A 26,140-nucleotide genomic window follows, 5' to 3' on the forward strand; every position below is an offset into this window, starting at 1 on the left:
TGCAATTAAGGGAGGTACAGTTCCCATACCAGGCAGTGATGCAGCCAGTCAGGATGCTCTTAATTGTGCCCCTGTAGAAAGTGCTTGGGATTTGGGGGCCCATACCAAACTTCCTCAACCTGAGGTGAAAGAGGTGCTGTTGAACTTTTTCACCAGACAGCTGGTGTGTACAGACCACGTGAGATCCTGCTTGTCTGCTCTACACTCAGCTTCTTCATCCTAACTATGGCTGCAAATTGTGAATGGCTAAGACCTTAACATTGATCCACTTGGTGCCCTCTAGTTATTGATTGCCAATCTGAAAAAGACTTACTTTGTTTTCTGTTATCCATTTTGCCATCCATGCATAAAATAGAGGAGCAGAATTAGGCAATTTGGCACATCGAGTCAGTGCCGTCATTCCACCATAGCTGATTTATTATCCCTCTCAATCCTATTCTCCTGCCTTCTCCCTTTGAGTCCCCTACTAATCAAGAACCTATCAACTTCCATGTCAAATACATCCATAGTGGATAGCATGATGCTATTACAACTTAGGGTGCCCTCTCCATGGAGTGCGTGGGTTTCTCTGGGTGCTCCAGTGTCCTCCCACATTCTATAGATGTACTGGTTAATTAGTCATTGTAAATTGATTAAGCTAGGGTTAAATTTGAGGTTGATACATTTTTTGAAGAATATATTTCTGTTTTGTTGTGCACCCTTTTCCTCTGCAGTAACCTTTCATTTGGCACTTTATCAAATGCCTTGTGGAAATACAAATATACTACATTTACTAGCTTCGCTTAATCCACCCTTTTTGTTATATTGTATTCTGGAAGAATTCTAACTAATTTGTTTTGCATCATTTCCTTTTTGTACCAGAATTTTTATTCTCCTTGATTGTCTTTTGATGTTTTAAATGTCTTGCTATTATCTTCTCCATAAAAATTCCGTTATTTTTTTCTATAACAGATGTTAGGCCAAGTTCCTGCTTTCTGTCTCACTCCTTTCCTGAATAGCTCAAATAAAAAAGTTTTTTTTCCCCAGGATGTTTTATGGATGTGAAGATTGGACCTTTTGAGAAGTTGGAGGAAGATGTTTGACACGTATGAGAAGTCCTGGTTAAAATTCAACGGAAATCAGAGAAAACCAAGCATTCGTTATTAGTAAGGTCTAATTGTTCCTTAAACCCATAATATTTAAACTAAGCTTACAGACTTTGGAAACGTAATGCAGGCATATACTGGAACAGAAGTAATCACGCTGGGCAAACTGAATAATAAACGGAAGACTTCGTCCAAGATGGAAGGAAGCAAAATATATTTTTAAGCACTTTTAGAATTTAGCGTATTATTGTTTTTAAGAGCTAATCTACTGAATCACTAATAAATGAAACTGACGCAATGGCATCTGTTTATGATTGTTGCCTTCAACTTGCTATTTCTCATGAATTATTTTCACTTCCATCTGGCGGCATCTGTAGATTTAAAAACGTTTTTTTTTAAAAGAAGTGTCCAGGTTGCGAGAATTGTTCATTTTTTTTAACGTTAAGTATCTTTGCACTGATAATTGCAGGATTTCATCCTACGGCTCCCCATCACCTTTACTCTCTGCCTTTCAGACAGCTAATTCTCCACTCTGCTTGGGCTTTGAATTTGCTTACCAGTTTTATTTAGTGATTGCTACAGGCATAAAAGGAAATGTGTCTGTCCAAGTATTTGCCGGCAAACAGTACTGTGATAAATCAGTCCAGGAAGTGTACTCCATTGGAATTCCGGTGCCAGGTTTTATTCGTAGCCCTGGACTGGCGAACTTTTTTCAGTGCATGATGGGCTAAAGTGAAGGAACCAGCATGGCGGGGCACTTTACACTCACTCAGGTAAAAGCAGGGTGATCTCACTCAAAATGTTCGTACTGTTAATGCGTTTAGGACGATATCTATAAGATAAATCACGGGATTGCGAAAACCGGCTCTGGCCCTTGAGAACCCTTACATTTGACTGCATAACGTTCGCATTACATTGGGCCTGTGTGGTAAAGGCAAACGATTAACATGGAAACAAACCTGCGGGCGTAGTTTACGGAAAGTTTGGGGCTTGTTTTTAAGTTTGTGCTGGGCCTACCCGGCCGAGGCCGACTGGCCTCCGGCCTTCGGCAGCCCCCAGAGGCTGGATTCAGCTGCGGATGGGCTGGTACTGCGAAGGCGGCTGTTGTAGTGCAGCTGGGAGGGTGGGGGATGAACCAACAGGGTTTAAATTGTATGGAGAACATGTTTGGTAGATGTAACTTGCAAATTAAGGCCTCCGATTTAAGGGGACGACATGTGTTCACTTGTAATGCAGTTCCTTATAAATTAACATCTTCTGTTTTGAGTGATAATACATTTGACCCCCAGTCGTCGTACTTCGCTATTTTCTCATTATTTGTACAGGGCACTTCCTGCTTGCTTGCCCACCCATCCTTTCCGACAAATACTCCAATAAATAAATGGGGAGTGGGGAAGGGTGGTTTTTCTCCTTCCAAAACAGTACTGAATAATCATTCGGCACAACATCGTGGGCCGAACGGCCTGTTTCTGTGATGTACTGTTCTATGAGCAGATTGAAATTGTACTGGCACTAAATAGATACTGTTATTTGACCACATCACACAGTGTACTCTGTTGCCAGCCTTTTTAAGTCACAGTGAACATAGATGGGAATTTAATGTGTCCAGATTGCATATTCTTTTACAAATCAGATGTTTAAAATGTAGAGACTTGAAAATGCACATACTAGTCTATGATGAATTTCTGTATTACAAGCTAAATTTGGCCCATTCCTACCACTCTTGTTGTAAGAAATTTGTTTCTTTGGAACTAAGATTAAAAAGTATATCATCAAAAGGCATTTTCTTCTCATATTTTAGCTTATCAAACAAAGTACAAACCCACAATGTGCCTACAGCTCTGAATTGCATTGTTTATTCCTGACCCATCTTGTTCCCTTTCTAAGCCGATATTGTTCCCATCAAATTGCTAACCATGGGGGTTTCCATTCTGGCACATTCAACTCATATTGTGAATGATTTTCTTTCCTTGGCTGTCTTCTTCAAACCTGTTGTTGTCACCCCTCATCCTTAAATTATTGACTCATATCCAAGCCCCTTTCCTCTCAAGTTTTTGAACATACAGTTTCCCACTTCTTTCTTCCTTTCCCAAAGTGCCTTGGTTCTATACCTCTAATCTCCTGTTCCTGCCATGTTACCAGAATGGTTGTTGTCAAAAACACTAATAATATCCTGTGAAATAATGATTGACTATAGCATCCTCCTTCATCCTTTTCCAGATGAGAAGGATAGAACACATTTATTTCCATCTTGTCTATCAGGTCACAACCAGAGAATCACCATTGAAGATAGGCAAATGAAGGGTCTTGGCCCGAAACATTGATTGTATATTCATTTCCATAGATGTTGCTTGACCTGCTGAGTTCCTCCAGCATTTTGTGTGAATCACCTTTGAACGCTTCCTTTTCTATTCCATGCCTCTTGTGCTTCTTAGAATATATCCTTTACTTACCATCACCTTCAGTGTGTCAGCATATTCTTAGCTTACGTGGGGTAATACAGCATTAAACATCTAGGAGCAATGATACTTGCCTTTTGTATGCTTCTGAAGCCTGGGCTATCTACAGCAAGCACTTAACTGTTCTGGAGGAAGATAACCATCACTATCTCTGCAAAGTCTTCCAAATTACTGGCTCGATAAGCAAACTAAAGTCAGTGTCCTTTCCCATCTGAGTCTCTCAGTGCAGCCCATTAGCCAGGCCATGCTGTTTGCGTGCTTGATCCCGGATGATTGAACTAGGTATTCGAATCCAAGCCCTGTCAGGAAGTTAGTACTAGATAAATAGAGGAAAAGATTTAATGATGTTCTCAAAACCTCCTTGGAAAAATGTAGGATCCACACCAACTAATGAGATTTTTGCTGCCCTATGACTGCTAAACAGTGGTGTTGAAGCATTTGGAATGGCTTTGAAAAACTCAAGCTTGTGTGCAGGTCTATGCATAGGCCACCGTGTCAGACAGAGTTCCAAAGCTGTCCATCCTTGTCGGGTACCTTCTACTCCACTTGTGGCACGATCTGTAGGACCCACACTGGTTTCTTCAGTCATTTTGGAATTTACGGAACTGGAGGAGAAGTAAGTCATCCTTCTTCCCAAAGGATTGTCTAAGAAGAAAGTGATTTCCCCCCACCACCACCACCAACACTAACTCATTTACATTCAACAACATCATCCAGAAATATTGCATCAGTTCTACTTCTGCTCTGAATGGTAGCCAATTCTGCCTAGTGCCCTAACCCTTCGAAAGTCTCCAACTTGTAATACTTCAATATCCAGTACTGCATCAGCAGAAATTTCCTCTGGTAAAACACAATGAAGATCTAAGACATTATCTTTGAAAGCCACAAGCTCTTTTTCCCAGTTCCATCTTTCCTGGTCTCTCGCTGGCAAATTGAACCAGCGTCTTTGATTTTAGATTGACTCCAGAATGAAATATTGACCACAATCCACTTTTATTTTAGTGAAAGCTTTAATATATGTAGTCTTCTTGAAAACTGAGTATCATTGGTTGTATTAGTGGATATGAGAGCTGACATTGCTGAAGTTGATGTTTCTGAGAGAAAGAAGCCGAACACTACCTTGCTATCCCTCTGCCACATTATTTATTTACTTTCATTGTAAATTGTACTCAATTTATGGCTTTCACTGTACTGCTGCCACAAAACAGATTTACCCAATGTTCAGTGGGATTGTCAGGTCTCTGCTGGTCTCCATCACGTAAATCTGAGTGCATCCATGTATTAACTGCTTTCATAGAGTCATAGAAAAGTACAGAACAGAAACAGGCCCTTTGGCCCATCTAGTCATGCTGAACCATTTAGATTGCCTACTCCCATCAACCTGCACCAGGACCACAGAGCCCTCCATACCCCTAATATCCAGAAACCTATCCAAACCTCTTAAAAATTGAAATCGAGCTTGCAGGCACCACTTTCACTGGCAGCTCATTTCATGCTCTCAGGACTCTCAGAGTGAAGAAGTTTCCCCTCATGTTCCACCTTTAACTTTTCACCTTTCACCCTTAACCCATGACCTCTGATTGTAGTCCCACCAGCCTCAGTGGAAAAAACCCAGCTTGCATTTACCCTGTCTATACCCCTTATAAGTTTGTATACCTCTATCAAATCTCCTCTCAATCTTCTAACCTTCTAAAGTCCTAACCTATTCAGTCTTTCCTTGTAACTCAGTTCCTCCAGACCTGGCAACGTCCATGTAAAGCAACACACACAAACTGCTGGAGGAATTCAGCAGGCCATGCAGCACCTATGGAAACAAGTACAGTTGACATTTCGGGCCGAAACCCTTCAGGAGGACTGGAGAAAAAAAACTGAGCAGTAGATTAATCTTCAGCATTTTGTGTGTGTTGTTTGGATTTCCAGCACCTGCAGATTTTCTTTTGTTTGTGAACATCCATGTAAATTCCTCTGTACCCTTTCAACCTTATCTACATCTTTCCTGAAGGTAGGTGACCAAAACTGCACACAGTACTCCAAATTAGGCCTCACCAATGTGACTTAAGCATAACATTCCATCTCTTTGATTTATGAAAGCCAGTGCATCAAAAGCTTTCTTTATGACCCTATCTACCTGTGACGCCACTTTCAACAAATTGTGAACCTTTGTTCCCAGATCCTTTTTTTCTGTCACACTCCTCTGTGCCTTACTGCTCACTGTATGAGACCTACCCTGGCTGGTCTTACCAAAGTGCAATATCTTGCACTTGTCTGCATTAATTTCCATCTGCCATTCCTCAGCTTTTTCCAGCTGGTCCAGATCCTGCTGCAAGCCATGACAGTCTTCCTCACTGTCCACTACACCCCCAATCTTGGTGTCATCTGCAAATGTGCTGATGCGTTTAGCCACGTTATTATCTAGATTATTGATATAGATGACAAACAACAATGGACCCAGCACTGATCTCTGCAGCACACCATTAGTCACAGGCCTCCATTCAGAGAGGCAACCATCTACTACCACTCTCTGGCTTCTCCCACAATGCTAACATCCAACCCAATTTACTACCTCACCTTGAATGCTGAGTGACTGGACTTTCTCAACCAACCTTGTCCAATATCTTACTAGAGTCCATGTAGATAACATCCACTGCCTTGCCTTCATCAGATTTCCTGGTAACTTTCTTGAAAAACTCTTATTAGTCAGGTATGACTTACCAAGCACAAAGCCATGTTGACTATCCTTAATCAGTCAATGTCTATCCAAATACCTATATACCCAGTCCCTCAGAATACCCTCTAATAATTTTCGCACTACTGATGTCAAGCTCACCAGCCTATAATTTTCTGGTTTATTTATGGAGCCTATCTTGAACAGTGGAATAACATTGGCTATCCTTGAAACCTCCGGTACCTCACCTATTGCTAAGGATGATTTAAATATTTCTGCGATGGCCCTTCAATTAAGTCGTTTTCACTCTTAACCTCTGTCGCTGTTGATCTCCAGCAATTCCCACTTAGGCTGTTTATAAACTCGACCAGACTTTCAGTTCTCCAAGATAACTGTAATCTTCTAACTGTCTCTTGAGGACTGCTGAAATTTAATCTTTCTGTCGACGGATGTGCCTTCAGGTGTTTAATCCGCAATTTCCTCCCAAAACTTTCATTCCTCTGTATCTCTATTGCTTCATTTAAAACCACTCCTTCAGGCCTACATCCTTAGCTAAGTTTTTGGTCTAATATCTATTTATGAGGCTTAGTGGCAAAGTCTGTTTTGAAGTTTTGTGATATGCATTGCAGGATTTTGTTAAATTAAGGGTAACACATAAAGGTACGAACTAAGGTTATAAGTTATATTGTTAGGAACTACACTTCCATAAGACATAACACACTGGAATAGAATTAGGTCCCTTGGCCCATCGAGTCTGCTCTGCCATTCTATCATGGCTGATTTAAGCCCATTCTCTTGTCTTCTGCGCCTAATCTTTGACCCCCTGACTAACTAAGAAGCTACCAACCTCTGCTTTAAATATACTCAGTGACTTGACCTCCCCAGCCATCCGTGGCAGTGAATTCCACAGCGTTGCCACCTTCTGGCTAAAGAAATTCCTTCTCATTTCTGTCTAAATGAACATTCTTCTATTCTGAGGCTGTACCCTCATGTCCTAGACTCCACGCTTGAAAACATCCCTCCACATCTGCTCTGTCTAGGCCATTCAATATTCGATAGATTTTGATAATATCCCTTCTCATTTTTCTAAACTCTGAGTACAGGCCTGGAGCCATCAAACACTCCTCTAACGTTAAGCCTTTCATTTTCAGAATCATTCTCGTGAGCCTTCTCTGAACACTCTTCAATGCCAGCATATCTTAGATAAGGGGCCCAAAGCTGCTCACAATACTCCCCAGTGTGGTCTGACCAATGCCTTGTAAAGCCTGCGTCATGTCCTAATATTTTAGTCCTCTTGAATGAGTGTTGACGTTGTATTTGTTTGGAATCTTGGGTTCTGAAAGAGGTGGCTGAAGAGATTGTGGAGGCATTAGGTAATGATCTTTCAAGAATCACTAAATTCTGGAATGGTTCCAGAGGAATTTACACTCCACTCTTCAAAAAGGGAGAGAAGGAGAAGAAAGGAACTTTGGTCAGTTTGTCTGAGCTTGGTGATTGGGAATACGTTGGAGTCGATTGTTAAGGATGTAGTATTGGGGTACTTGGAGGCACATGATAAAATAGGCCATGGTCAGCATGGTTTTCTCAAGGGAAAATCTTGCCTGACAAATCCGTTGGAATTCTTTGAAGAAATAATATGCAGGATAGACAAAGGAGAATCAGCTGATGTTGTTTACTTGGACTTGCAGAACGCCTTTGACAAGGTGCCACATACGAGGCTGCTAAACAAGTTATGAGCCCATGTTATTACAGGGAAGATTCTAGCATGGATAGAGCAGTGGCAAAGAGTGGGAATAAAGGGAGCCTTTTCTGATTGGCTGTCAGTGACTAGTGGTGTATTGGGACCGATTCTTTTCACTTTATATGTCAATGTTTTGAAAGATGGAATTGATAGCTTTTTTTGCAAAGTTTGCAGATGATATGAAGGTAGGAGGACAGCAGGTAGTTTTGAGGAATATGGGCAAAGAGGTGGTAGATGGAATACAGTGTTGGGAACTGTATGGATATACACTTTGGAAGAAAGAAAATAAAAGGCTAGAGTATTCTCTAAATGGAGAGAAAATACAAAAAACTGAGGAGCAAAGGAGCAAAGAAAAAGTCCTTGAGCAGGATTCCCTAAAGATTAATTTGCAGGTTGAGTCTGTGATGAGGTAGGTAAATGCAATATTAGCATTCATTTTAAGAGGACGAGAATGTAAAAGCAAGGATGTAATGTTGAGACTTGATAAAGCACTGATGAGGCCTCAGAGTATTGTAAGCAGTTTTGGGCCCCTTATCTTAGAAAGGATGTGATGAAACTGGAGAGTGTTCAAAGGAAGTTCACGAAAATGATTCCAAGATTGAACAGTTTGTCGTATGAAGAGTACTTGATGGTTCTGGGCTTGTATCCACTAGAATTCAGAAGAATGAGAGGTGAAAGGCCTTGATAGAGTGGATGTAGCAAGGATGTTTCCCGTGGTGGGAGAGTCTAAGACTAGAGGATACAGCCTCAGAATAAAGGGGCACCCTTTTAGAATGGAGATGAGGAGAAATTTTTTTAGCCAGAGAGTGGTGAACCTGTGGAAGTCGTTGCCACAGGCAGCTGTGCAGGCCAAGTCTTTATGTATATTTCAGGCGGAGGTTAATATGTTCTTGATTGGTCAGGGCATGAAGGGATATGTGGAGAATGCCGGAGATTGGGGCTGAGAGGGAAAATGGATCTGCCCTGATGAAATGGTGGAGTAAACTTGATGGGCCAAATGGCCAAATTCTGCTCCTTTGTCTTATGGTTTTATTTGCCTTCCTTTCCACAGGGTCATTTTGCAAGTTAACCTTTAGGGAATCCTGCACAAGGACTCCTGAGTCCCCTTGCACCTCTGATTTTTAAAAAAAATTTTCTTTGGGTTTTAAAAAATAGCCTCCACTTTTATTACTTCTACTAAACTGCAGAGTGATGCACTTCCCTACACTACATGCAATCTGCCACTTTGCCTATTTTCCCAAACTGTCCAAGTCCTTCTGTGGATTCCCTGTTTCCTCAACACTACCTGTCCCTCCACCTATCATTTGTATCACCTGCAAATTGGGCCACAAGGCCATCAATTCTGTCATCCAAATCATTGACATGTAAAGTAAAAAGAAGTCCCAATTCAGACACAAGTGGAACACCACTAGTCACTGGCAGCCAACCAGAAAAGGCTCCCTTTATTCCCACTCTTTGCCTCTTGCCAGTCAGCCACTGCTTTATCCATGCTGGAATCCATCCCATAGTACCATGGGCTCTGATCTTATTAAGCGGCCTCATGTGCAGCACCTTGTCAAAGGCCTTCTGACTCTCCTTTGTCCTAGTTGTTATTTCTTGAAAGAATTCCCATAGATTTGTCAGGCAAGATTTCCCCTGAAGGAAACCAAGCTGATTTTGGCCTACTTTATCATGTGCATCCAAGTAACCGAAACTCATCCTTAATAATGGATTCTCAACATCTTCTCAAGCACTGAAGTCAGGCTTACCTATATTTCCTTTCTTCTGCCTCCTTCCCTTATTAAAAGAGTGGTGTGACATTTGCAATTTCTCTGGAACCGCTCCAGAATCTAGTGATTCTTGAAAGATCATTACTGCACAGTCTCTTCAGCAATCTCTCACAGAACCCTGGAGGGTAGAGTGTCTAGTTCAGATAACTTATCTATCTTTAGACCTCTGATCTTCACCAGCACTTTCTCCTTGGTAATAGCACCAACACTCACTTCTACCCCCTGATACTCTCAAATTGCTGGCATATTGCTATTGTCCTCAACAGATAAGGCTGATGGAAAATACTTTATTAAATTCATCTGACATTTCCTTGTTCCCCATTAATCCCGCTGCAGCATCATTTCCCTCTCAAACTGCAGGGTGAATTCTATCATGTTATGATCACTGGCTGTCAAGGGTTTGTTTACCTTAAGCTCCCTTACCTTAATCTGGTTCATTATACAACACCCAATCCAGAATTGCCTTTTCCCTAGTGGGCTCAACCACAATTTGCTCTGAAAAGCCATCTTGTAGGCATTCTACAAGTTCCCCCTTTTGGGATCCAGCACCAACCTGATTCTCCCCATCTAATTGCACATTGAAATCCCTCATTACCATCTTGCCATCGCCCTTATTATGTGCATTTTGTGTTTTCCGTTATGTTCCACATTCTGGCTATTGTTCGGGGGCCTGTATATAACTTCGATCAAGGTCTATTCACCCTTGCAGTATCTTAACTCTATCCACAAGGATCCTACATTTTCCAATCCTATGCCACCTCTTTCCAAGGAGCTGATTTCATTTTTACCAACAGAGCCACCCCACCCATCTGCTTACCTCCCTGTCCTTTCGATACAAGGTATATCCTTGGATGTCAAGCTCCCAACTATGATCTTCTTTCAGCCACACCACAGTAATGCCCACAACACCTTGCCTATCGATCTCTAACTGTGATGCAAGATCATCTACTTTATTCTGCATACTGACATTCAAATATAACACCTTCAGTCCTGTATTCGTCATCTTTTTTTGATTTTGCCCCCATGTTACACTTCACCTCATCGCACAGACTGCAATTTTGCTCTATCGTTTGCCTGTCGATCCTCACGTTCTCTATACACATAGCATTGACTTGTATGCAAACTGACTCATCCTCAGCCTTATCACCCTGATTCCCATCCCACTGCCAAATGAATTTAAACCTCCCCAAAAGCTCTCCCAACCATGCCCAGTAGGATTTTGGTTTCACTCTGGTTCAGGTGTACTTGTCCTCTTTGTACAAGTAATCCCTTTCGCAGAAGAGATCCCAATGATACAGAAATCTGAAACCCTGTGCCACTTTCTCAGCTATGCATTCATCTGTTCCATCATGCCTGACTAGGACGTGGCACTGGGAGTAATCCAGAGTTTACTATCTTGGAGATCCTGTTCTTTAACCTGTTCCCTAGCTCCTAAACTCACTTTGCTGGACCTCTTCCCCCTTTCTACCCAAGTCATTAGGGCCAATGTGCTCTACAACCTTCGGCTGCTCACTGTCCCTCTTGAGAATCATCCATAGCCACTCTGAGCCAATCTGGACCTCAGCACCTGGGAGACAACGCACTGTCTTGTCCATCCCTGTAACTATTGATTCTCCTACCACTACCACTGTCCCTGGCTTTCACTGAGCCTCAGAGCCAGCCATAGTGCCACTGGCCTGGCTGCTACTGCTGTGCCCTGATAGTTCACCTCCCCCCACCCCCAGCAGTGACCAAAAGGATAAACTTGCCGCTCTGAGGGGAATGGCCACAGGGAACCCTGCACTGACTGCTAACTTCCCTTACTTCTGGTGGTCACCCATCTGCTGGTGGAAACCTGCACTCTGGTTTCTGACAATTTCCATTGACCGTTCAAGTTAAGAAAAAAACACTGTGCATAACATTTACAGTAAATCATTTCTGAGAAACCAAAACAGTCCTGAATCTTTTTTCAATACATGATGTCCCGGTTGAACTTGCACGGTTGCATATTGAAGTTCAGGGACTTTACACAGTCATTGAAGTTTATACATCTCAGTCTGGTCAATGATTATTATGATAGTTCATGCTTTTTACTGTTTATTTTGTATTCTCTATTGTTACCAACACAGTTGTCGTATTTTCATGTTTGCATAAAGCTTGCTGAAGAGAGTGGAGAGAGTCAGCAACTTTAACTTCCTCAGTGTTATCACTTTTGAGGACTGTCCTGGGCCCCGCATGGCAGCGTCTCTACTTCCTTAGGAGTTTGTGAAGAGTCAGCATAACATCTGAAACTTTGACAAACTGCTATGGATGTGTAGTGGAGAGCAGATTGACTGGCTGCATCACAGCCTGGTCTGGAAACACTAATGCCCTTGAATGGAAAATCCTACAAAAAGTAGTGGATGCAGCTCAGTATGTCATGGGTAAAGCCCTCTCCACCATTTAACACATCTACATGAAACGCTGTCGCAGAAAAGCAGCATCCATTATCAGGTATCCCCACTACCCAGATCATGTCCTTGTCTCACTGCTGCCATCAGGAAGAAGGTACAGCAGCTTCAGTTTCAGGAACAGTTACTACTCCTTAGCCACTAGGCTCTTAAACCAAATGGGTAACTTCACTCAACTTCACTTGCCCTATCATTGAAATGTTCCCACAATGAATGAACTCACTTTTAAGGAGTCTTCATCTCGTATTCTCAAAATTTATTGCTTATTCATCTATTATTTCTTTATTTTTGTATTTGCATAGTTTGTTGTCTTCTCCACTTCGGTTGAATGCCCAAGTTGAGTGGTCTGTCATTGATTCTGTTATGGTTATTATTCTATAGATTTATTGAGTATGCCCACAAAAATGAAGCTTATGGTTGTATATGTTGACATATATGTACTTTGATAATAAATTTACTTTGAACTTGTATAAGATGTAATGACACAGAAACAGACCATTTGGCCCAATGAGTCAATGCTTGTGTTTGTGCTATGCTCAAGCCAACTCCCATTTATTTATTTATTAAGATTCTGTGTGGAATAGGCCCTTCTATTAGGATAACTATTTGGAATTAATACACAGATTTGCAGTTTTCTGGATGATTTTTATTACCCCCTGTATGCCACCTTGGCTGAACAGAGGAGCACTTTTCAGTAATAGACTAAGATAACTGTGCTGCCCCAAAGAGTGCTACTTGAGGTCATTCTTACCCTTGGCCGTTAGGCTCTGTAATGAGTCAACCTATAGCTGGAGAAGTGATGACCCCTCCCATTAGACTGTTTGAGGTAACTTATTTTTTTATATTCTTTCTTACTTCTAATATTTGTATATTTGTGCACTTGTAATGCTATTGTGACACTGTAATTTCCTTTGGGATCAATAAAGTATCTACTGTAGTGATATTGGTAGTGTTCTAATTTGTTCTGTATTTCATTTAAATACATAATTTGTACTTAGTTAAATGGTAGATTATCTTTTTTATATCTTTTTAACTATGCTCCAGATGTAGTTTCAGTAGCATGCTACAAGTTTGTATCAAAACATTCTTTGTTTTCCGTGCCTTTTGTAATAAAGACCAATATTCCATCATCCTTGCTAATTACTCATTGTCCTGCATGACAAATCCGTCTGTCTTGTGTATCAAGTCTCTGCAGATCCCTGTTGGACAATATTTTGTAGTCCCATAACATTTCCGTAAGTTTGCTTTTTCATTTTTCTTTCTCAAGGCTATTACCTCATATTTGCAAATATTATATGATAATTGTCAGCTTCCAGTTTACTCAACTAATCTATATCCCTCTTCAAACCCAGTGTTTTCTGTTAACTTGCTGAAACATCCATCTTGTATTTTCAGCAAAAATGTTTCTTCATCCAAATCCTGAAGATTGTAAATAATAGAAGTCCCAGCACTGATCTTTTTCCCACTCTCACTGCCAAATGAAGCTATTTAGCGTGGCTGCTATTTTTCTGTTAGTTAGCTACTTCCCTGTTCATGCCAACATGTAACCCTCCATACCTCTTAAGCAAGAACTTTTAAAGTGCCACTTTATTGAATGCCTTCTGGAAAATACAGGTACCTTGCATTGCATCAACTAATTGCCCTTTATCCACCCTGTTTTATTTTTAAGGAAGTCTAGCCAGTTTGTCAAACAATACTTCCTTTTTGTAAAGCGGTGTTGACGTTGCTTGATTGTCTTATGATGTTCTGCATGCTTGGCTAATGTGGAATAAGGAATTTCAACCTTTTCCAAAGAACAGATGTTTGGCGAACCCTTTCTTTGCCTAAACATATTGGGCTCAGGACAGATCCTCTGAGATATTGATACTGAGGAATGTGAAACTGCTCACCCTTTGCACTAGTGATCCATCAATTGCAACTGGTGTGTGTTTTTCTGACTTCCCTGTCCTGAAATCCCCATTCTGGTGATTGTGCTAATTTACTGTCAGGAATTAGACTGTGACCATGTATTTTCCTGTACAGAACTGATCCAGTAAATTTTTAGTTCATTGGAGTCACAGTCATAATTGGAATTGTGTTCTGGACCTTTATATTAAGTAATTTTTATGGCAGAGGTTTGCTGATTTCCTGTCTCTACATTATTTGCTCACTATTCAAATCAATGTTGGATGGCGTTCATTGAAGCAACTTTTATTAGTAACAGATGAAGGAGTCTAGAAACTGCTTGAATTGGAAATTTATCACCACTGGATTCATGATTGCATAAAAATCATTTTCCATGTTGTATTTTCTCTGTTATCCCTCATTTTATTTCTGAAATGTGGTGAGAGTAAGGGAATTGAAGGAGAGAGAGTGTTGGGATACAGTTAAGAATATAAATTATAATTTGATTTCTTTTTTTTTAATTTTATTTTTATTTGGATAGGAATTCACAAATATCATGTACTTTTTCCACACATATAACCTTTTCCATTTTTTTATATGTATAAAACTATAATTATTTATACATTAAGTACACATTAAGATGATATAAAAGGAAATTAGACACTTAAATAGATAATTATGTACTGTGGTAATTCTAATCTATCAGGCTAAATAATGGTATTAGTTGTTAAGAAAAATGGTAATAATAGTTTCCATATAACTCTTCTGGACCATTTCCACTGGTCCAAAATGTTGTATATAAGCCTATGTAACAACCATTGTAGGTGTTTATATCCTAATTTGTTCATGCTTGCTCCTGCCCGCAGACATAATATAATTTGATTTCAGTATGCAAATTGTGTTGCCTTGTGCTTCACATAAGGAACAGGAGAAATACACCGCAGAGCCTTTTTCACCATTCAATAATGGCTGATCTGATCTTTGTTTCCTTTGTTAATCTCCATAACCTTTTTTTCATTAATAACTCTAAATTGTGTTTATTGCAGCATCCATAGCACTTTATGATACGAGAATCTGAAAGAATCATACCTGCATTAGAGGAGGGATTTCTCTTCAGGTATCTCAAGTAATGGATTTCTTGCTATCCTTAAAACATGTCCTGTATTCTAAACTTCACCACTAGGGGAAACCTCTTCACATCATTTATCTGCCAAGCCCTCCTACAAATTGTATATTAGTGAAATCACCTTTTTCTGATCTTCAAGGAATTTATGGCAATTCGACAGAATCTTTCTTCAAAAGAAGACCCCAAGTTCTCTTATTCTAGACCAGGGGTTCCCAGCCTTTTTTATGCTGTGGACCCCTACCATTAACTAAGAGGTGCATGGACCCCAGAGTGGGAGCCCCTGTTCTAAGTATATAATGTCATGGACTTGAACTACACCACTTAAAACGACTTTCTCTCTCCTTACATTCTGCTGCTTTGCAGCTCTCTCAGTACTAATTTCAAGTATTGTTTAAGATGTAGACAAATTGATTCACCAATTGAGGAATGACAGTAGGGTAAAAGTTTATTGTGGTATGTCTTAATGATCTGAGGCCTAGTGTTAATGCCCAGGGCTCCCAGCACTATCTCCTCTCATATATTTACAGTTGCAAAAAAAAGTTTGTGATCCTTTGCAGTTGCCTGGTTTTCTGCATTAAATACTCATAAAATGTGGTCTGAACTTCATCTAAGTGGCAATAATAGGCAAACACAATCTGTCTAAACTAATAACACACAAACAATCTCACCAATGCTGAGTACGCTATTTAAATAATCACAATCTAGGTTCAAAAAAGTAGGTGAACCTCTGGGGTAAAGCCTTCTATAAAAACTATTTGGAGTCGAGTGTGCCAATCAATGAGATGAGATAGGAGGTGTGGGTTGGAGAGGTGCCCTGCCCTATTTATATATTTAAAAAAAATCTGCAAAGTCAGATTATTGACAGAGCCTGCTCTTCTGAAGAAAGATCTGTTTATGTGCACCATGCTCAATCAAAACAACTTTCAGAGGACATTAGAAGAAGAATTGTAGAGATGCATGAAGCTGGAAAAGGCTACAAAGGCATTTTGAAAGACCTTGGTGTTCATTAGTCCACAGTAAGAGAAATTGTCTACAAATGGAGGAAAATGAAATTACTGTTGCTACTCTCCCGAGGAGTGGGCATCCTGCAAAGAACACACCAAGAACACCATGTGCAATGCTGAAGGAGGTGATAAAGAACCCAGGAGTAACAGCAAAAGCCCTGCAGAAATCTCTAGAACTTGCTGATGTCTTTGTTCATGTGTCCACTATAAGAAAAACACTGAACAAAAATGGTGTTCAGGGAAGAACACAACAGAGGAAACCATTGCTCTCCAAAAACAAAACATTACTGCATGTTTCAAGTTTGCAAAAGACCTCCTGGATGTTCCACGACATTCTTGGGTAATGTTCTGTGGACAGATGAGACAACAGTTGAATTTTTTGGCAGAAGTGCATACCACGATGTTTGGAGGAAAAAGGGCACAGCACACCAACGACAAAACCTCATCCCATCTGTGAAGCATGGTGGAAGGAGCATCAAGGTTTGGGGTTGGCTTGCTGCCTGAGGGCCTGAACAGCTTGCAGTCATTGAGGGAACAATGAAATTATTCAAAATTGTGTCAAGACATTTTACAGGAGAATACTTGGAATGGCCACGTCAGAGTCCAGACCTTAACTCAATTGCAATGCTGTGGCATGACCTGAAGAGGGCTGTTCATGCAAGGCATCCCAAAAATATTGATGAACTTAAACAATTTTGCTTGGGAGAATGGTCCAAAGTTCCTCCTTGCCATTGTGCAAGTCTGATCAGCAGCTACAGGAAATGTTTGGTGGAGGTTTTTGCTGCTGAAGGAAGTTCTGCCAGTTATTAAATACAAGGATTCACATACTTTGTCCAGCCTGGACTGTGATTGATTAAACAACTTGTTCAACAAAGATATGAAAAGTATAATTGTTTGTGTGTTATTAGTTTAGGCTGATTGTGTTTGTCTATTATTATGACTTAGATGAAGATCAGACCTCATTTTATGTGTAATTGATGCAGAAAGCCAGGTAATTACAAATGGTTCACAAACTTTTTCTTGCAGCTGTATCTCATACTTTCTCTGGTGGCTCTTTCCAAGGATTGTGGTGGAGGAACCTGAGACTTTGACATTGTTATATTCTTGACATTGTTATATTCAAAATACACCTTTTCTGAAGCTGTTGATTGGTGAAACTGTGGGACAGCTATTCCATTTAGGACACTTCCGAGTTCTTTTTTTAAAACTTAGCAGCGTTCAGTGGAGTAATACACCTTTGCTATGCCTAAATTGGTCCATGGGTCAGTGGTGGCTAATCTGTTTAATTTTAATCTTGTTTCAGTGTTGTGGTTTTGATACAAATGAAAGGCTGGCCGAGAAATGTCAGAGGGCAGTTAAAAGTCAGCAATATTGCTGTGAATCTGGAGTGAAATTGAGTGCCGAATTCTTTCCTGGAATGACTATTAGTGACCAGAATTTAGTGGTCACCATTAGTGAAGCAAGCATTTTATCAAAAGAAAATCTCTCTTGATAATGAGACCAGCAATCTAATGTGGTGGTTATGGCATCCGTTAGTCTCACGAGACCATGGATCTGCACCTGGAAAGTCTTGCTTCAGTCTGTGTTAGAGCAGTATCTGTTGTGGCTGTAGAGGCCCACACGGGAGTGACAGTCTCGGCTGCAGCGACTACACTTGAAGGCGCTGTCCTCCAGTGTTGTCTTGGTGCTGTTTTTCCGAAGAATGTGCTTTTCTTCGGCAGCAAGCCTCAGCTTCTCTTCTCCTCTTTTTAGACCTCTGTGTAGTTCCAGCCTCCAGTGAGAGTGATCACTTGCGATGTCCTCCCACCTCTCCATGTTCATTTCCAGTGACTTCATGTCTCTCTTGCAAACATCTTTGAAATGAAGATGGGGCTGCCCTTGTGCTCTCTTGCTGGAGGCCAGTTCTTCCGCACAGCAGGTCTTATGGGATCCTCCTGTCTTGACATGCGGTGTACGTGGCCCAGCCAGCGGAGACGGTGTTGTTGGAGCAGGGTAAATAGGCTGGGTATCTGGGCGCGGGCCAGGACCTCATTGTTGGTGACTTGGTCAGTCCACGTGATGTCCAGGATGCGTCTCAGGCTGCGAAGGTGGAAGGCTCCAGGTCTTGCTGCCATAAAGCAGTGTGCTGAGGACACAGGCCCTGTAGACTGCAACTTTAATCTAATCTAATATATAAGAACATAAGAAATAGGAGTAGGAGTAGGCCATGTGGCCCATCGAGCCTGCTCCACCATTCAAGAAGATCATGGCTGATCTCGCCATAGATTCATCTCCACCTACCTGCGTTTTCCCCATAACCCTAATTCCCCTATCATGCAAAAATCTCTCCAACCTTGTCTTAAACATATTTACTGAGGTAACCTCCATCGCATCATTGGGCAGAGAATTCCACAATGCTCCTGGAAGGTGACAGTTTTTAATAATTTCTGATTATTGTATTGGCAAATAATTAAGTCATAGTCTGTACAGGGCTTAGTTTGAAGTCACAATTTGTAAATCAAATGAGTACTTAGGACAGGACCCTCGTTTTCATGCTGTTACAGGCTCAGTTAGCTGCTGTGAGCCAGGGCGCTAATAAAGGCACGTTCAAAATTTAAAATGAAAACTGAAAATGCTGAAACTGCTCAGCAGGTCAGGTAGAATCTGTGGAGAAAAGAAACGTTGAAATTTCAGATCAATGACCTTTCACTGGAACTTAAAAATGTTTATAATGTCTCAAGATGTTATAGAGACTGAGGAACGTGGAGGGAATAAAATAGAAAATCTATGATAGGAATACAAAAAAGGGATGATGGTTAAAATTAGTGGTGACAGACCACTTTGTTTTTATCAGCTTTCATATATTTAGGTTAAGAAAATGGGGGGGATTGGCTAAGGATCTCTTTCCTAATCAATAATAAACATTGAAATTGTTCTATATTGGTTCAGATTTCTCAATTTTGACCTTTAGAATTTGTGATCAGTCATGGTCATGACATTTATAACCACTTTCTCCTGAGCAAGTGACTCTGAGCAGAAGTATGTCATGAGATAAAGCAGCAGGCAGCAAGAACAAGTTTAGCTATCAGGATGGCCGTGAGCACGGAATGACCACTTCTCAATGTTTCTGTTCTGAAAGGAGAAATTGGCAAAATAGGGGAGGGTAAAAAATATATATAAAGTGCTTCTTATTTTGTCTGCTTCTCTTAGTTTATAATTGCATGGATTAGAAACTAATCTATAAAATATTCTAATCAGGATCTATTGCCCATGCTGGCAAGGTCAGGAATAGAAAGAGGCCGGATGAACTTGTGGCTCAAAAACTGACACAAAGGGTAGAGATTCAGTTTCTTGGACGCTTGGGATCTCCTCTGACGTAGAGGCTACTTGTACGAGAGGGCTGAGTTACACTGGAACAAGAGAGGCACGAATATCCTTGCAGAGAAACTTGCCAATGCTAAGTGAAACCAGATAGCCAGTGGGGTGGGACTCTGAGCACGAGCAAGTCATAGGATAAAGCAGTAGACAGCAAGAACAAGCTTAGTAATCAGGAGAGCTGTGAGCACGGCAAAGGAATGTTCATCTAAACTATTACAATGCACAAGGTTTGACAAGTAAGGCAGACAAGCAGAGCATGGATTGCCTGTAAGGACTGGGATATTGTAACCATAACAGAAGTGTGCTAGATAATGGCAGGACCGAGAGCTCAGTGTTCCAGGGTACAGATGTCTCGGGTGTGGCAGAGGTAGAGGTTATCGAGGGTGTGGTATTGTCGTTTTGGTAAGATGGGGCTTAAGAGCAGTACTGAGAAATGAAATCATCCATAAGGCCATATGGTAAAACTTAAGAAACAAGAAGGGGAGGGTCACTCTGCTGGGGGCATATAGATCCCTCAGCAGTCTGCTGGAGTTTTGAGCGGCAGGTGTAGAGAAATTGCTCATAGTTGTAAGGATTATAACGTATTATAGGGAGATTTTTATTTCCCTTGTAATGACTGGACTACCCAGAGTGGAATTTCTGGAATGCTTACTGAGTCACTGTATGAAGAGCCCTACTCCGTAGGGTGCAATACTGGACTTTTCTCTGGAAACAAGGCGGGGCAAGTAACTGAAGTGGCAGTCAAGGAGCACTTTGGCTCTAGTGATATTAGTTTTAAGATAGCAATGAAAAGGTATAGGACAGGCCCACATGTTAGAGTACTAAAATGGAGCAGGGCTAATTTTGGAGTAAGGTAATATCTCAGAGATAATATCTCAGGCCAAGTATTCAGGAAGTGTGCACACCACAAGCTCACTGCCGTCTTCAAGGGCATTTTCAACGCATCACTCATCCAGGCTGCTGTACCCACATGCTTCATATCAGCCACCATCATCCCCATACTAAAGAACTCTACAGCTTCAGAACTGAGTGACTGCTGCCTGGTGGCACTGACACCAATCATCATGCAGTGCTTTGAACAACTGGTAATAGCACTCATCAAAAACTCTATTCCTGCCTCACTGGACATCAGTGAAGATGGTGCTGGCATACATCGGTGACTCTGTGGGCTTTAGAAAATTGTTCCAGTTTTCCATTTAAATATACTTATTTTGAATTACTTTCACCACACTTTGCAGCATGTAACTTTCCTCTTAACACTGGACTACGAAAGTACATCATTGATCTTTGCATCTCACGATCAAAAGTGGAGTGGAAGTAATGAGCTCCAGCCGAGCAGTTAAGTGTGGCGCCTTTAAGGGTCAATGCCATGGCCGTGGCTGGAAACGCAGAAGGGAGGCGGAATCCAAGCCAGGCTGAAAAGCCTAGGAACGAGGCCTTCTCTACCCAGCATCTGTTGGCAGATGTGCTGTCGCTGGAAAATAAGATTGATGATCTTAGACCAAGGCTGCTGTATCAGAGGTAGATGAGGCAGATCAGTTGTTTGTTGCTTTGAGACTTGCTTAACAGAGAGCACGCCAGACGCAGCTATCTGACCAGAAGGTTTTACGATTTTTAGAATGGATGGTGGTGGCGTGTTTTTTTTTAATCAATTCTCTTTGGTGTTCGGACATGGGGGATATGTTAACCTCTTGTTCCCCTGACTTTGGAACACTGAACGATTAAACGTGGACTATTGTATTTGTCTCAGGAGTTCTCATCCGTGATCCTGACCGCAGTTTATTTACCACCAACAGCAGATTATATGCAAGCTCTCGCGAAACTGCACAATGTCATCTGCAGGTAAGAACCAGCCCATCCTGAAGCATTTCAAATTATAGTTGGTGGCTTTAACCTGGCCTGTTTGAAGAAAACCCTGCCCATTTATCAGCAACACATAACCTGTTGCATCAGAGGTCTTAACACACTAGACCACTGCTACACTACAAAAAGGAATGCCTATCGTTCCTTCCCAAAACTGCATTTTGCCAAGTTGGATCATTTGGCTGTACTCCTACTACCTGCATACAGACAGAGCCAAAAGAGCAAAGCTCCAGAGATCAAGACAACTGAGAAGTGGTCGCGGGAGGCAGGGGAACAGTTACAGGACTGCCTTGAGTCAGTGGACTGGGCCGTGTTCAAGCACTCATCTGAGGATGTGAGTAACTACACCAGGGTCATAACAGACTTTATTAAAACAGCTGTAGCTGAGTGTGTCCTCGTGAAATCATTCATGGTTAACCCCATAAAGAAACCTGGGTGAACCATGAAATCCAGAATCTCATGAGAGCCAGATCGGAGGCATTCAAGTCTGGAGATCACGAATGTTGCAGAAGGTGTAAGTATGATCTCTGGAAAGCCATCTCATGGGTGAAGTGGACTAGACTGGAATGAATGAGGGATGCTCGACAGCTGTGGCGGGATTTGAATGCAATAACCTCCTACAAAGTTAAATCTTGCGACATAGGGGACAGCAGAGCTTTGCTTCCAGATGAGCTCAATGCCTTCTATTTTTGTTTTGACCACCAGAGCAGGGTGGAATGATTGTGCCCCCCCCCCATGTCTCCTGATGATCTTTTGATCTCAGTATCTGAAAATGACATGCGGGCTGCCTTCAAGAGAGTGAATTCAAGGAAAGTATCTGGGCCACACGGAGTATCTGGCTGAGTACTGAAGACCTGTGATAACCAACTGTCTGGTGTGTTTTGGGATGTCTTCAGCTTCTCATTCTGGCAGTGTGTGGTACCCAACTGCTTCAAGCAGGCTTCAATCATACTGGTGCCCAAGAAGAATGTGCTGACTTGCCTCGTGACTATCACCCATTCGCACTTGCATTCAGTGATGAAGTGTTTTGAAAGGCTGGTGTTGGAACATATCAGCTCCTGTCTGAGTGGTGGCTTGGATGCACTCCAGTTTGTCCACCGACGCAACAGGTCCACAGCAGCTGCCATCTCATTGGCTCCTCACACAACTCTGGAACAGAAAAGATGCATACTTCAGAATGCTCTTTTATATATTACAGTTCAGCATTTAATGTTATTGTCTCCTCAAAGCTGATCGTAAACTTCAAGACCTGGGCCTCAATACCACCTTGTGCAATTGGATCCTGGATTTCCTCACTTGCAGGTCTCAGTCAGTTCAGATTGGCAACAACACCTCCACAATCTCCATCAGCATAGGAGCCCTACAGGGTTGTGTACTTAGCCCCTGCTCTATTCACTTTACACCTACGACTGTGTGGCTAAGGGCAGCACCAACACCATGTACAAGTTTGCTGGTGACATGACGATTGTGGGCTGAATCAAAGGTGGTGGTGAATCAGCATACAGGAGGGAGACTGAAAATCTGGCTGAGAGGTGTATATAAAAAAAAAAAAAAAAAAAAATCATCTCAATGTCAAGAAGGAACTGATTGTAGGCTCCAGGAGAGGGAAATCATCAGAGGTGGAGAGGGTCAGTAGCTAAATTCCTGGGTATCACCATCTCAGAGGACCTGTCCTGGACCTATCATATAAATTTAAATATACATCTGTGCACACTGTGACACTTCTGTCAGAATGCTGTTTCTGGATTTCAGTTCAGCATTCAACGCCATTATCCCATAGACTTTGCTAAGCAAACTGGTACTCCTCGGTCTAAGTACACCACTGTGCAACTGGATGTTGGACTTCCTACCTACAGGTCTCAGATAGTCAGGATGTACTGCCTCTCCTCCCTCTCCATCATCCTCAACATGTGTGGCCCCCCCCAGGGCTGTGCGCGGAGCCGATTGCTGTACACTCAGCTCACACCTTACTGCACGGCCAAACACCTGAGTACTCACGTTGTCAAGTTCAGTGATGGCATGACAGTGGTGGAGCTCATCGCCAACAGCAATGAAACGGAATACAGAGAGGAGATGGAGGAGCTTGAGGAGCTTGAGACCTGGTGCGCGCAAGTAACCTCTTCCTCAATGTTATGATGAAGGAGATGGTTATCAACTTCAGGAGAACTTGCAGCACTCACACCTCTACATCAGCGACACAGAGGTGGAACTGTGACTAGTTATAAACTCCTGCAAGTGCACGTCTCGCATAATCTCTTATTGTCCCTGAAAACATTCTACACAATCAGGAAAGCTCACCAAAGCTCCCTCCTGCTTTCTGAGGATGCTCAGAGAGCTGGGCCATGTGCATCTATACTTATACCATTCTACAGATGCACAGTAGAAAACCTCCTAACAAGTTGCATCACTGCATGGTATGGAAACTGCGCCATGGCAGACAGGAATGCTTTGCAACGGGAAGTCAAAACTGCCCAACACACCACCGGTATCAGCCTACCCACCATCAGGAAAACAAATCTCAAGATTTTATGTGGTAACTTTGATAATAAAGTCCTGCCGAAAGGTCTCGGCCTGAAACATCGATTGTACTTTTTTCCATAGATGCTACCTGGCATGCTGAGTTCCTCCAGCATTTTGTGTATGTTACCCGCCATCAAGGATGTGTAAACAAAAAAGTGGTGGAAGAGAGCCAGTAACATCATGAAGAATCCCACCCACCCTGCTCATACACTGTTTGTGCCGCTTCCTTCAGGGAGAAGGCTGTGTATCATCCGTCAGGACCACGAGACTCAAAAACAGTTACTTTCCCCAGAACATAAGGCTGATCAACACTTCAACCCACTAATCCACCCCTCCACATCCCCAATATCCACTTCTTTAACATTTCCTGCCAGTCACCTTATGTACAGACGCTCCTCTGCCTAGTGTCACTTTATGGACATACAATCAACCTATGTATGTTGATAAGCTATCTTATGTATTTATATTTATTGTGTTTTTAAAATTATTTATTGTGCTCTTTATCTTATTGAGTTTTTTTGAGCTGGTTTAGATCTGAGTAACAATTATTTAGTTCCCTTCTATGCTTGTGCACTGAAAATGAGATTAAACAATCTGGTATCTGGAATCTTGAATTTGGCAGCATCTCACAGAGGTGAATTGAGTGAGCATGCTTGAAGGAAAATGAATTAACGAGGTTCAAATTTCAAAGTAAATTTATTATCAAAGTACATATAATTTACTATGTACAACGCTAAGATTAGTTTTCTTGTGAGCAAACACAGTAAATCTAAGAAACCCAACAGAGTCAATGAAAGTCCATACCCAACAGTACAAACAAACAGTGTGCAATAGACGACAAACTGCAAATACATAACAAACAAAAATATAATAATAAAATAAATAAATATCAAGAACATGAGGTGGAGATTCTTAGAAAGTGAAAGTAGGAGGGTTGTGGGAACAGTTAATTGACGGGGCGAGTGAAGTTATCCTTCTGGTTTAAGAGCCTGATAGTTGAAGGGTAGTAACTGTTCCTGATCCTGGTGGTGATGGTTCTGAGGCTCCTGTATCACCACCTGATGGCAGCAGCAAGAAGAGAGCATGGTATGGGTGGTGGGGGTCCTTGATGATAGACCTGCTTTCCTGCCACAGTGCTCTGTAGATGTGCACAATGATGGGGAGGGCTTTATCTGTGGTGGACTGAGCTGTATCCACTACTTTTTACAGGATTTTTTGTTTAATGGCATTAATGTTTCTTTACCAGATCATATTGCAACTGGTCAATAAACTCTCCACTGTGCATTTATAGAAGTTAAAGTTTTAGATGTCATGCCGAATTTTCGCAAACTCTTAAGGGAATAGAAGTGTTGCACAAGGAGGTACTGAGGCAAAGATCTTGAAGCTTATGGAATAGTTTTCAGGGGATGATGGCATTGAATGCCGAGCTTTTGTCGACAAAGAGCATCCTGCTGCATGCTTCTTTGCTAGCCAGATGTTCCAGGGATGAGTGAAGAGCGAATGAAATGGCATCTGCTGTGAACTGCTTGTGCTGGCAGGCAAATTGAGCAAATCCAAGTTGCTTCTTAGGCAGGAGTTGATGTGTTTCATCACCAACTTCTTAAAGCACTTCAATACTGTGGATGTAAGTGCTACTGGACGATAGCACTTACGAAATGAATAGTAAATGGGAGACTTATTAAGAATGTGATATTAAGAGTCCAGTAGCAGCATGTTTCTGTTAGGGTGAAGGGTAAGCCTGGCAAGTTTAGGAACCTTGGGTGATGGGAGATATTGATGCTCTGGTCTTTTCTGGAAAGTGAAAGAAGCATATATGCAGTTTAGAAGTTCATGGACGAATGTACCTCTTGTTGACTACAAAAATAAAATAAGGCTACTGTTAAGGAAATCAAGAAAGCAAAGAGAATTTTTGAGATTAATCTGGCAGAAGGTTAAGGAAATTTCTAAATTTTATAGCTATGTTGAGAGTAAAAGGGTGAATTGGGACACTTATGGTCCCATTGGAGATCAGCTGGGCCACACAGATCTTGAGCTGGGGGGGATTTGAACTGAATATTTCTCTTTTGTATTTACTGAAGAGAAAATCATGGTTGCTCACAGCATGAGGGAACTAATGGAGATGTTCCGAAGGATATCCAATGGAGATTACCAGGGAGGAGGTATTTGCAGCCTTGCAACTCATTAAGGTGAATAATCCCCCAGGGCTTGATTGATTGCTCCAGGGACTTTGGGAGGCTC

The 26,140-nt window shown here is 41.6% G+C and overlaps 1 protein-coding gene across 2 annotated transcripts in view; it reads left to right on the forward strand.

Annotated features, from left to right (window-relative positions):
* The first annotated feature begins 1,743 nt into the window (after positions 1 to 1,743).
* Positions 1,744 to 26,140, forward strand: part of eps15 (epidermal growth factor receptor pathway substrate 15) — a 137,758-nt gene continuing 113,361 nt past the window's right edge. The window contains exon 1 of one of the 2 annotated variants that reach the window (XM_072273756.1): positions 1,744 to 1,858. In XM_072273756.1, coding sequence (XP_072129857.1) covers positions 1,832 to 1,858 — 27 coding nt within the window. In that variant the 5' untranslated portion in view covers positions 1,744 to 1,831. The remainder of the gene's footprint in view (positions 1,859 to 26,140) is intronic. The other variant, XM_072273754.1, reaches the window with a different exon arrangement.

This window comes from Mobula birostris, chromosome 12 (genome assembly GCF_030028105.1).
Source record: "Mobula birostris isolate sMobBir1 chromosome 12, sMobBir1.hap1, whole genome shotgun sequence".
In the NCBI taxonomy this organism is placed as follows: Eukaryota; Metazoa; Chordata; class Chondrichthyes; order Myliobatiformes; family Myliobatidae; genus Mobula; species Mobula birostris.